At 38.9% G+C, this 13,229-nt stretch overlaps 1 protein-coding gene across 1 annotated transcript in view; it reads right to left on the bottom strand.

Annotated features, from left to right (window-relative positions):
* Positions 1–13,229, bottom strand: part of CFTR (CF transmembrane conductance regulator) — an 87,031-nt gene that overhangs the window by 63,917 nt on the left and 9,885 nt on the right. Inside the window, exons 2-5 of the mRNA XM_005146074.3 lie at positions 9,914–10,024; positions 8,326–8,437; positions 1,727–1,942; positions 725–814 (exon numbers count right to left, since the gene is read on the bottom strand). Of these exons, the coding sequence (XP_005146131.2) occupies positions 725–814; positions 1,727–1,942; positions 8,326–8,437; positions 9,914–10,024 (529 nt within the window). The remainder of the gene's footprint in view (positions 1–724; positions 815–1,726; positions 1,943–8,325; positions 8,438–9,913; positions 10,025–13,229) is intronic.

Below are 13,229 nucleotides of genomic sequence, written 5' to 3'. Positions count from 1 at the left end.
AGCCATGAGTCTACAGTCTCTCTGATCTTGCTTCTTTCATAGGAAGCAAACCTTGTACTACCAATGGGCCAATCAAACACATGTGCCAAACAGGAGTTAATAGAGTTTCCAGTTCCCAAAGCCATTAACCAGGATCTACCTCCGTGTCTCTTAACAAAAGAGAACTCCTACAGGAAACTCTTGGAGTATTGTCTAACATGGATGTATTGGGAATGACTCCTAATAAGGTCTTACATCAATGATTAATCACTTTTAGAAGAGTGAGTAATAGTAGCAACAGGATGCTGAACATCATCGCTTGTTCAACAGCAGGAATGGATTGGATCACCTTAGTAAAAAGATATGGCCATCAAGAAAAGAGGATTGAAGGACTGAACCAGCAAGTTATGACCTCTATCAAATCGAATACATAACCAAGAGTTTCCCTGTGAGGTTCCCACTGGACTGTAGAACATTTTTTTTATAGTATATCTGGTTTTTAGGTTTCCTCTACTAATCAGCATAGGAGGTAAAGGACATCATAAGTATGAGAATGAGCATTTCCAGGACCACGTGCCAACATATTTTTTTAAGGTAGTGATTCATTTTATATCTACAATAAGCACTCAGTGCAGTTTGTCATTTATGCTCCTTCCTTCCTTCATATTTGCCATGAACAACTTGAAGTATTGAATTTGTATTTGTTTGATGGCTCACCAAGCGGATTAAACATCCAATGACGTACCTCATCAAATTTGTTCAGATTGTTGGAAAGAAGACTGACCAATTGTCCAGTACTTATTTTATCTAGAACTCTGCTTGACAGTTTTAAGATCTGTAAAAGAAAACAAAACCATAGAAAAATGGCCATGTAACTTGTCCCCATAAACAGATAAAATGATAAGCAGTGGTACAGTAGTATAAATAACAATTCACTTATCTACTTATGCTATAAAGAAAGTCTCATTAAACTTGTTATTTATGTCCCTTAGATTTAATATAGCCATTAAATTCTTTTACAAATATTGATCTATCGACTTAGTCCTTGCTTTCTGTTGAATATTTTATGTATACAGATATATATGCAAATGCAAGTTTTAATTAAGCATGCATGCTGTGTGCTGCTGTGCATCCTCAAAAATCTCCTACTGTGCCTATCTTGACAATTACTTTTGAAAGATGTTTTCACAGTGAGCTTTATACTAGAGTAACTAACATGTTTGTCTAAATTATCTGCTTTTGGTATGGATAAAACCAAATATATTTTTAAATATTTGGATTTGTGACATGTGATCCATCAATATCTGTTGATTTTTCACGCCATAGAGATCTCACACAGTATCATTCAAACCCAAATCCTTCTATGTTACATTTACTGTTTAAATCTTCACCTCTAATCCTCTTTTGAAAATATTCTTTGGCCACCACAACGTATGTTATTCTTCCTTTGCAATACACGTGCATACAGGAGCACAATGGTATGACAATTAAGGCATCTTACCACATATCCAGCAAGTCTGAACTCACACAGAGGCTGACTTCAGTCAAACCAGCTGTAGACAAGTATTTAATTCTTTGGACTTAGGAAATGGAGAGCTGTCAGAAACTGCTGTTAGCCACATTATTCTTTTGTGTACTTTGTGTACCTTGACTAACAAACCCATCAATCTTTCTTTCAACAAACTGGCCTAAAAGTTACGTAGGCTACAGTCAGAGGTTTGGCTTTGAGTGTAAATGAAACAATTACCTTCTTATAAATCAAGCTAAACATAGCTATCCTCATTTGCATTCCTATATGATGAAGACCAAATATAGCAGGGTGCATGAGTAGTGTTCTCACAAGGAAGAGAAGGCACAAGCCAATGCCCAGGTAGTATGCTATGGATCTTTCACTGGAGTTATCCGGATCATAGGAAGCTATTATTCGTCCCAGCAAAAGGGGTTGCACAGATTTGGTGACTTCCTGCAGATGGAAAGGAGAAAGACGATTTTGGTCAGTAGTTTGTTCACTTTTTCAAAATGGTTAACATTTTTATTTCAACCAACTGAGATTTACAGCTTAAATGTGGAAGCCAGGTCTGTTTGTTGTGCATACCATGAAAAGCTGCAGTAATTGCACAGAAGAACAGACAACTCACTGCTCTTATCTGGGATGCTCTTGCAACTCCCTCAGAGTAAATCTAGTTTGTAAATTTTGTTTGAACATTTCCTATAAAAGTGACAACTGAGATCAGCTTCTACATTTACTTTCCAGAGTTCTGATGGATTAGACACACAACTGAATCCAGTTTAGCAGGCTGGATCTCTGTTTTGGCCCCTAGGGAACAGTTCTGACTGCACTTTACCAGACTTATAGGACACCGAAAGACCCAGAGCTCCTGAAATGAACACCAGCAGAACACAATGAGGATGCAGCTAAACCAGAAAGTAAATACAAATGGCAACAGAAAACCAAAAACCAAACAACCAAACAAAAAACAACAAACCAAACAAACAAACAAACCCACCAAACCAAACAATTTGTATCATCCTACTCAGTTCTAGGCACTGTATTCAGGACTGTAGCAAAAGCAAGATGAGAGGGTCTAAACAATGGAGGAGGCAAGTTCAATAGAAGTCACAGAGATAAGACACCCTTTCTGTATTGTAAGCCCCAGCACTTCCCATCTTGAGGTGAGCAGCCTAGTAGAGCAGGAAAGGAAAAAGAGGCAGTATCAAACTGCTAAATGGCAAGGCATCCAAATTATCTGCTACAGCCCTGACTTTACCTTAGCCCAATATTACATTTGTCCTCAGCCTCCTATGCTGTTGTAATTAAAACCCTATACAGAGACTCAGAGAGAACTAGTGAAGTACAGCTGTAATTAATGCTTTATAGTGATAAATAGATGAGAAAATCCCCTTTAGTTTTTTTTCCTTCTCCTTTTGGTTCCTTTTAGCCTCTTATACAAGAGCAGCAGTCTTCACTGTAATCCTTTTTGAACATCACTGTTAGTGGAACGGATATTCAGCACTCACTTCTTCCACAGAAGAGATGAAATTTTACATCTCAAATAGCATACCTGTTCTACTCACTACATTTTCCAAATTAAAACACCACTCTGCCCAAACACAAATACTGTAAATCTGGAGCCAGCTTTGTCAAAGACGCAGTGTTATGAGCAGGCGAAGGGAGGAGTGTTTATTAAAACACACATGACCCAAGGCAGCTGTGCTTAGACCATATGCATCCTGAAGAGGCAAACCAAAACTCCCCAAAACTCACAAAATACAAACAGTCACCTCTCAAGGACAATGAGGCACTTTCATACTTTAAGAGATTCCAAGATAAGCTTTCATATATAGGCTTAAAATAGCAAGATTTCTTTTTTCTGTATTTACTCATATTCTAGTGAAAATGCCATGCTCTGCTGCTGTGTTTGTTGTGACTATAAAGGTATTGCATACATGCCTAGCTCACTGGGAAAAAAAGTGATTTACAGACTAAGGGTAGAATAACAGCTGGCAATAAGCCAAATCATTTGCTATCTCATGGGGCATAAAAATCCACTAGTTTACAGTGGAGATTTATCATCTTACTTACCAAAGATATTATTATTTTGTCTATATACAAATGAAAGCAGAACTACCTGGGGTTTATTTTTCCTCTTGTAACCTCAAAATTAAGCATGGATATAAATATGGATAAATAAACTGATTGAATGACCTGCCTAAAAAAAAAGCAGTGAGATCTGGGTACCTAGCATAAAGTCAGTTTTCAAGAGTCATATTTTTCCTTCTTCTGTCATTGCTCTTCCCTCTGCATTTGCCACAGGTCATTAAGAAACTCCAAAACATCCCTCTCACAAAAATCTTAATTAAAAGAGCAAAGATCTAAAGTGAAATGAGAGTTTGACGCAGGATATGGTGCTAAACTGACCTGGTATGGCTACTCTTACGCAATGAGAACTTTCACATTACGTGTATCCCCCATATGCTCTATCACTCTGCATTTGAAGACAATAATGCACATCTCTGGTTTGGCATGTGTCCAAGAAGTGCTTCAGGACTTTCATATCCCTCCCTGCCTCCTCACTTACGCCTGTGACCTATATGCGAGAGCTTCAGGAAATCCTCATTAGGGATATGACACTAAAACTATTTCTAAGTTAATGTTAGCAGCAGCTGTGCCTGAGTGGAAATATACATTTCACAGAGATGAATATAAGAGAAAAATATAGGTAGAATCAAATTGATCCTCACAGCAAAGCACTGAGTTTGGTAGCCAGTATCATGCTAAGAAGCAAGATCTTTGGTTTACCACCATGCCACCTTTGCTTTAAATTGCAAGACACGTCTGCTGATGAGATGAAGTGTGGAAGCTGTTTCAAACAGCAGGGGACCAGATACATTAAATGCAGTAACTCAACGTGCTTAACACAACACTGTTTATGAGGGGGAGTTGTAGTACTCTAGGGGGCCAGAGCGCCAGTGTCCACCCTGCAACAACATCATTACCTACAGCGCGTGAGGGGAAAGGGAGAAAGGGAAAAACTACTAGACCTAACGAGAGCAAAGCTGTGATGCCAGTTGCAAGGACAACTACACAGACAGCAGGTATGTCAGCAGAGTTTAAACCACACTTCAAGAAAGGTGCTGTGAAAACAGCTCAGGGATCAGACAAGAGAAGAGCTGAAAGGAAAGTGAAGTGCAAAAGCACATGCAACATGATTGCGCCTATGCCAATACGGCACAACATCCTGTCCCTGTTCAAATTAATGGCAAAGCTCCCATTAATTTCCGTGAGCAGGGCCTGAAAAGAACACCAGCAGCTTAGGTAGTGATTTCTTCCTCTTACAGCTTTTAACAAAATTAAGATGAATAATAATTGAATCATTGAACAAATTTAAACTGAGACTTAATCTTTCCATATTCATTGTGAAAGGAGCAGGTTTTGTTTCCTGTGTGCTGAATTGCACATGTCTGAGATTTCTTAAAGAAATGGGAAAAAAACACAAACAAACAGAGAATATAACTCAAAAATCCTGCAGTCCCTTTCTGTCCTCACCTGGTCTAAAATAGTGTTCCATTTAAAAAGTCCTCACAGAGAAATCAACCCAGCACAGTTCCACACGTGCATGCCCACACAGACTTCACTTGCCTGTAGTCTTGGAAAGGAAGTTATCCTCAAAATTGCCTGCAAGAGCCCTCAGACACTGCTTAACTTTTAACAGGAATGAATTATTGAGAAAGTTTTGGCTGGCAGACTCTGCAGGAACACCTGTTATAGTATATAGTAGGCTAAATCTGTAGAACAGCTGGTAAGGGGACGGGGTGTTAAATGCAAACCTGACATGAATAAGGAGTTGCTGGCTTGGTGAGGAAGAAGGCTAAAAACATAAAGGTAGTAATAAGATGGCAGGAGCACATAAGAAACAGAGTTGGGTAGGAGTTCACAATGAAGGGTCTCATCCCAGAGAAGAGTCACCAAACAAGGTGAAAAAGTATAAAGAGAAGGATTATTGGAGCCCCTTAGGTAGCAAGAGGCCCTGTCCTGTACGGTTAACCACCCTTCCTGCACAAAGACAAAAAATTGACTCATCAACTTCCATTCCAGCCACATTGCCTCCTGCCAGCCCTGCACAACAACCAGAAGGCAACCCAGGGTTTGATACAGAGAAGCCCTTCAAATGAGCACAGACATGACTGTAACCATCATCTCCTCCCCCTTCTCCATTCACAGCCCTTGTGTGTGGAGAAGGCAAGCACGGCATGTCTCTTCAAAACAGATCTGCAGCAGTGGGGACTTCATACTGAGGTGAATGGCAGTGAGAGGAGACCTGAGGGTCTTCACTAGTGACAAAAGTCCAGCAAGTTGGAGAGATAAACACTGTGAGAGAGTAAACTTGGCTTCGGAGCTAATTTCTTAATTCCTCTATTTTTAATCAGAATTTGTGTACACTCCCATGACTGTATCTATCCATGAGAATGAAGCAAAAAGATAAAATGTAAAGAACTTTTTCACTCTTAAGTTTTATTTCCAAAATCAAACCTTGCTGCTGAGAAATTTCAGAATTGTTCTTCATGAGCCACATCTGGGGGACAGTCTAAATGTGATTGCAAAAGGTTAAGGCCTACAAGGATCTTTTTATTCTAAATCCATAAAACAGCATGACATGCTGAGGTACCTCCTAATTTTTTTTAAAGACTAAAAAGAATGTGAGTGCTGCACTTTAAAGAGAAGTAATTTCCATTTTTTTTTTAGATAATTTCTTCCTTTTTCTTTAGACCATTTTACTTTGTGACTTTCTGATTTTATTACTGACCCTCATTTTCCCTGGACATGGTATTAGAAGAGAAAGCAGCAGTCAGTTTTTTCATAATACTCAGGGGAAAGTCCAATCTGAAGTGAAATTGTATTTCATTATTAACTAAGCAAATCAAATCAGCAGTGATCCAAACCAGAAGATTTGCATCACTAGCAGTCCTAATTAATACACTTACAAATATTTCACAGGACTTTCATCCCAGGACCCTAAATAAATTTACCTGTTTTGTAACGTGCAAGATCAGCCTGTCTTTCACACAGCCATGTAAACACGAGGAACTCCATGGAAGTTTATTGGGGTGGAACCATTCCAGCACAAAACTGACGTCAGTCTCCAAATTAGATGCTTAGCACAAAAAAATGCTCTTTCACCTGAAACACTGCATGATGCACTAAAACTTTGCACCCTTAAAAAGTTTCCCTTGAATGCTGAAAAGTCTGCATCTAGTTAAGGACTTGCATTTTAGTTCTCAGGATATTCTTCTTTATGTTTGAAATGTTGGTATACAAAATTATCAAAACTTGAGGATACAGGTGCTGGTGTGCTTTCTATTAGCATATATCTGTCATGGCTTCCATAGAGCAGATTAAGGTCTTTCTTCAGGTACCTACTAGGTCTATCCAGCTTGACATTCCCCTTCTACAGAGGAGTCAGTAACAAGTTCATGGGCGTGATAAGAAGACACTATTCTCCTCTTCCTATCTGGGAGGGGGGAGTCATTCTAATGGGCATGAAGGTCTGGCTTTTTATAATGCTCCTATTCTCTTAGAGTAGTTCCTTAGATACTTAATAAAAAGCCAGCAGAAAAGAGAAGTCTGGTTTTATAGTAAGCAATATGAACCTCATAGACATCTGTGTGCTATTTGCCATAAATTACCTTATGTCCTTCCACTGCCCAGTCCATGGTCTTGAAAGTACAGCTGCACTCACATTTAACACTAATGCCAGTGGAATTAGCTCCTTTCAGCAACAACCTTCTGAAAATAAAAATCTGGCCTAGAGATCTGTCTCACATCTGCAAACACTATCTGAGTGCATAGGACCACTTCAGGCCATTTTAAGGAAATTGCTTCCCTTTAAATGCAGCATTCACATTCTTTTTAGTCCATAAAAATTTTAGGATATATCTCAGTATGTCATGCTGCTTCATGGATTCAAAATAAAAAGACTGCTGTATTTTGAACAAAGAAGCGTGGAGGGTAATCTTCCACTTTCAATACTAAATTGCAGAAACTTGAAAATAACACCTATACTTAGTGTGCATATTATCAAACAGTAATTTTCAGATTTACAGGCTGGTTATCCAACACACCTAGTAAGACACCATGAATAATAAACTATTTTCACAGCTCCTAACCCTAGAGCTAGGATTGTCAAATTGGCGGCATTTTTAAGTCAGGGTAATCCTAACTAATATGTTGGAAAGGTGATTATACAGTCAGTTCAGACTTTCACATCAAGTTCCTGATCATAAAGTTTGCAGCACTAACAGCAGCAAGATCACATATTTCACATATTTCACATGGTTATTTACACAGAACTGTTACCACTGATGAAGACAACTTGCTTATTGCATACATCTGAATAAATCATTTAGCTATGAAGTTGCTGGTAGTCACTTTGACAAAACTGACCTAATCGTGTGAAACTGCACTGCATTTTTTTTAATGTAAGTGTAGAGAAAGATTTAAAACTTCTTAACCCATAACATAAGAAAATAATTACTTTAGTTCAGCAATGACACAAAAATTCAAGTGCTCTTACCTGTAGTTGGAGAGACATATGCCAGCACCTGGCACTACATACATTTCAGAATCATTAATATGTATGCTTTAAAGATGCTAAGACATTAGCAGAACGTACTTCTTGTTCTTTAATGAAGGTCCCTGAATATCTCTGTATTTATTATCTTTATAACCAATACCTAGAGCAAAATGTGTATCTATTCACAGGATTCTGTAATTAATTCAGCAGTCCTTAAGACTTGGATCTATTTCTGGAACACTAAAAGTTTACTGAAGAGAAGATCAAATCTTACCCCTAAATATAACATAACTCCATAGAACATAAATTTCCAGAAAAAGCATCTTCGAAGAGCATTAATAAGTTTGGGTTTTTTCTTTGAAGTTGCCAGTTCTCTGTCCCACTCTCTGAAAAGGAACCAGAAAAAAAGACCATTCAGTTGCATGAGCAAATATATGGGTCTAAGTCTCTGACATACTTCAATTCACTCAAGTATATCCAAGGAGATTTAGCTAAGGTGACTAATGAAAGAAAGCTTTGCAGAGACCCCAGAGACCTGGCCTTCATTGACTTGGTAGATCAATAGAAGTTCAAGCCTAGTTCAGTCACATATTTGGCAGTTTTAAATACTCAGCCATACATCACCCTGCAGGGAATTAATTCATGAAAAGGCCACATTGTATGTTTTAAAGAAACCTGCTGTACTTAAGACCAAAGCACAAATAATAGGCAAATAAATGTTTTGGAGCAATTCCAGTCTGTAAAAAAGAAAACACCAACAAAGCATCAAATATGTGACTCTTCTACTGCACAGCATTATTTTTAATCTCTGTTGCTGTGACAATAATTTTCTATTGAAATTGATGATCAGAAGCAGTGTTTCATACAGCTCTCGTCTTCATTTTTCAACAGAATATTAAATCATCAGAACATTCAATTTATAAACTATGAAAATACATTAAGCATACTGTCCTGGGTTCAGCAGCAGCAGTCATTTTGCTCCTTCTTAGTAGCTGGTGCAGTGCTGTGATTTTGACTTTTGTCCTGGGAACAGAGCTGATAACACCGATGTTTTTAGTTGCTGGTCGGTAATGTTTACTCTGACCAGGGACTTATGAGTCTCATGCTCTGCCAGGGAGGAGGGGAAGGTGGGAGGAAGCAGAGACAGGACACCTGACCCAAACTGACCAAAGAGGTATTCCATACCACACCAAGTCATGCCCACTGTATAAATTGGGGGCAGTTACCCGGAAGGGCAAGATCACTGCTCAGGTCAGGCTGGGTATCAGTCGGCAGGTGGTGAGCGGTTGTATTCTCTTCCCTTGTTATTTCCCTTATCATTATTATTATTGGTGGCAGCAGTAGTGATTTGTGTTATACCTTAGTTACTGGACTGTTCTTATCTCAGTTCGTGGGAGTTACATTCTTTCGATTCTCCTCCCCATCTCTCTGGGAGCAGAGGGAGGAAGCGGGGGTGGGGGGGAAGAAGTGAGCAAGCAGTTGCGTTCTCAATGCTTTTGAACATTTTGGCATACATATATCACACCATAATTAAATTCAACTGGGTTGGCACAGCAGTGCAGACATGAGCTTACCCAGCACACCAGGGAAAGCTACACCAGTAGCTAGTGAAAGGGACTGGATTTACTCACCTGAGTCTGGAAGAGACAGGTACCAGTATATAGCAATTTAGAGAATCTAGGTGTTACATCTACACCAGTGATCCCAATCAGCTCCAAATGACAACTGTGTGCTGAATGAGAACATATTTAAGCTGCTCAATGCATTCACCCGGTGCTATTTAAACCTTTTATCCAACATCTTTTTAATGAAAATTGCAGTGTGATTCCTGTAACAAAGTTACTTCACTAAAGCTGTCATACCTTTCTAGTTTTTCAGACAGATTATCAGCAGAGTCCGCAGATGGGATTTGGTAAATATCCGACAGCTCTAACCGTCGTCTGTAACCCTTCCTCAAAATTGGTTTTGTCCATCTAAGGGGGAAAAGAAAAAAAAAATCACCATTTTTTGAGATTAATTCCAGAGTTGCATTGTTTCAGGCTGAATATTTTGTCCACAGCACTCAAGTATGTCTATGTGCACACACAAACACACACAGAATACGGCATAATAAACTACAGCTCTGCATTACATTTACAAAACTATATTGACAAACATAACATTAAAGGAGTAATTGCAAAACTGTTGCATTTCATCAGTTTTGGGGAGGGATCATGCCCCAAACTTTCTGTTCAGTCAGCAGCAGACAAATAAACAGGGGATTGAGACCTTTGGACTGTATTTCTGAATAGGTGCTATGTCTATATAAATGAATAATATACCAGAACTATAGTAAATTGCATGTAAAAGTTTCATTCCTGTAAGACAGAAAATCTTAATATAGCTTGAGTGTTCCTTTGATAGCTTACATTGCAGTACCCACTTAACAACACACCAGGACTTTCACAGGACTCCTTGCAAGATCTTCATTTCACCCATCATATATACATTTCACATTTCTTTTTTAAATTTCATGTTTTAAAAATTAATGCAAATTTAAAGAGCATGCTGAACTAAATCAGAGCAGGAAAAAAACTCTAGAATGGCTACTCTGTAGAGAAAATATTTATAAGCTATTACTAATTTTCATGGAATCATAGAACAATGTGGGTTGGAAGAGACCTTAAAGATCATCTAATTCCACTCTCAGTGCCACCGGTAGGGACAATTTCCCGTTGTGTTGGAGGCCCCAGAGCTAAAAGCAGTACTCCAGGTGGGGTCTCTCGAGAGCAGAGTAGAGGGGCAGGATCACCTCTTTCAACCTGCTGGTCCCACTCCTTTTGATGCAGCCCAGCACACAGTTGGCTTTCTGGGCTACAAACGCACACTGCTGGGTCACGTTGAGCTTCTCGGCAATCAACACCCCCAAGTCTTCCTCCTCAATTATATCAAACAATTAATATCCTGAAAGCCCTATGAATCCCCAGCTGCCAACTTGTACAAAGCTTTGCAGCAGCTTCTGTTTGAAAATCATTTTGAAAGCACAGGACTAAAACAAAACACAAACAAGCAACCATAAGAACTAACGGAATATTTTAAAACTATTGGAGTTTCTGTTTTACTGCCATGGTCAAAAATATGTCCTTAAAAGAATGAAATAACCTGCAAATGAAGTAGCTTGTGGCTGATTGCTGTCATGCTTCCATATGAAACAGTTTCCATATGAAACAGTTCGTAAAAGAACCCAAACACATTATTTATGTTTATGATAAAAGTCATAATCTGCAAAATCTCCATCATTTCAGAATTTTGTTTTAAAGTATCAACGTAGACAAAAGTTAACAAAATTGAAAAAGAAGTACAATAATGTTTCACATGGCCACTAAGAAGTGCAAACATCTAATTGGAGATGCTTACTCATACACCTATAAGAACATGTATTACTCACGCAAAGTAAGCCATATTCTCAATTGCTCAATTGCCTCTGAAATTAGACACTACATGAGTGCAAAAAGACCTTAACACAACAGTCAAAGCCTATCTATGTGCAACTGTGCACACATACACACACACTCTAACACTTACTTTAATGAAGTTATGAATCATACGAGACATCGGTCTATAATCCCTGTAATTCAGTAAAGCACAAGGATATTTCCCAAGTGAGCAGTTACATCACACCCACTGCAAACAGATCATGTTCTAAGAAATTAGAATATTATCCTTCATTTCTGTAATCATACTATGGCTTCAAAGAACTATACAGGCTTTAGCTCCGTCTTTGACACTCCAGTGGCTCAGAAGTAATACATACATGCTTTGTAGTATGCTACAACAAGACAAACAATAAGCTAAGAGAGTCTACTTTGGAGAGTCATTGGCAAAATATCCATAAACTTTACTGGAAGGAAGGGCCAATGTTTTCAGGTCTGCAACAAGATGGATTAGGTGAAAACTGTTTAATTTAAGATAATACTGTTACATGAAAGGTTTTCATGGCCACTGCAAATGACAAAACACCGATTTCTATTTTGCCAGCTCCTGACGGCAGAAAGGACCAATTGCTATTGGCTTTGTTCACATCTTGTGGAGAGATAGCTAACCCTTGTATTTTGGGAACAGAAACTTTCATGGACTAACTGCATCAAAAGTTCTGTACACAGATATTTTGGCAATAATAAAATTAATACAAGTTATGGGACACTAAACAACTACTGCAGCAAATGCAAATAAGTATCAGGGCTTCCTAAGCAACCTCTTTAATCCCTAACACCATAGCTAAGTAATAACCTTGCTGAGTCCCTTAATAATGCTTTGAGACTGCAACAAGTAATTCCTGACTTGTCTTGACAAAAGAGAAATGCTTTACAGTTTCCGACTTCGCATGTTTTTGGAAAACATGTTTCCACTACACATTTGATTTTATTTATACTTCTGATTAGCACCTACCCTGGCATTTTGCCACTGTTAGAAGTAACAAAACATGACTGCATTTAGAAAGCAAGCAGAGCAGCTCTTTTATTATTTGGGGAAGGCATCATGCTTAGCAGATCTACTGTACTCCTAAAAATGTCTCTTATTCTACTTAGTGCTTAACCACGTGCACTCCTTAGTGCCACCTAAATTATGTGGTCCCTAAGCCATTGTCCTGTCCCAACTCAACAAATCTGACACAGAGATAGTGCAGCCTTTGTCCTCATCTCTCTGCTCAGCAAGTAGCTGCAACTATGGTAGATGACTCCTCCAGCCAGCTCAGGAGCAGTGCTGACACCTTTCCCCAGGGTCCTCCTGTTGTGGAATCAGGTTCCTACCACAGGATGCTGGCAGGGCTTGCACAAAGATGTTCACCACCCAGCTGCCCTGGCCTTGCTCAGAAGTTGCACCCTAACTAGATCTGGCCAATTTGTGAGCTGTGCCAAGTGGCTTTGGGGTGGAGTGGCAATGGTGGGAGGAGCTGGCCTGTCACATGCTGTTTGTCTCAAGGGAGATTTTCAACAGCTGCTTGGGTTGTGTTGTCAAGAACCGCGGAGACAGTATGTATTTTATTAAAAGGAATGTATTAGACCTAGAATAAATAAATATCTCCTAAAATTAACCTTTTGCCAGGTTCAAGTAGCATCCAGTTTACCATTATGCTCTGGATTCTTTGCAAAATTTTGAAGTGCAAAATGGTTATACATCAATTTTAACTGGCAAGAT

The sequence above is a fragment of the Melopsittacus undulatus genome, chromosome 5 (genome assembly GCF_012275295.1).
Source record: "Melopsittacus undulatus isolate bMelUnd1 chromosome 5, bMelUnd1.mat.Z, whole genome shotgun sequence".
Classification (NCBI taxonomy): domain Eukaryota; kingdom Metazoa; phylum Chordata; class Aves; order Psittaciformes; family Psittaculidae; genus Melopsittacus; species Melopsittacus undulatus.
The sequence above is the reverse complement of the archived record's forward strand: the minus strand, read 5'-3'. Positions and strand labels throughout refer to the sequence as shown.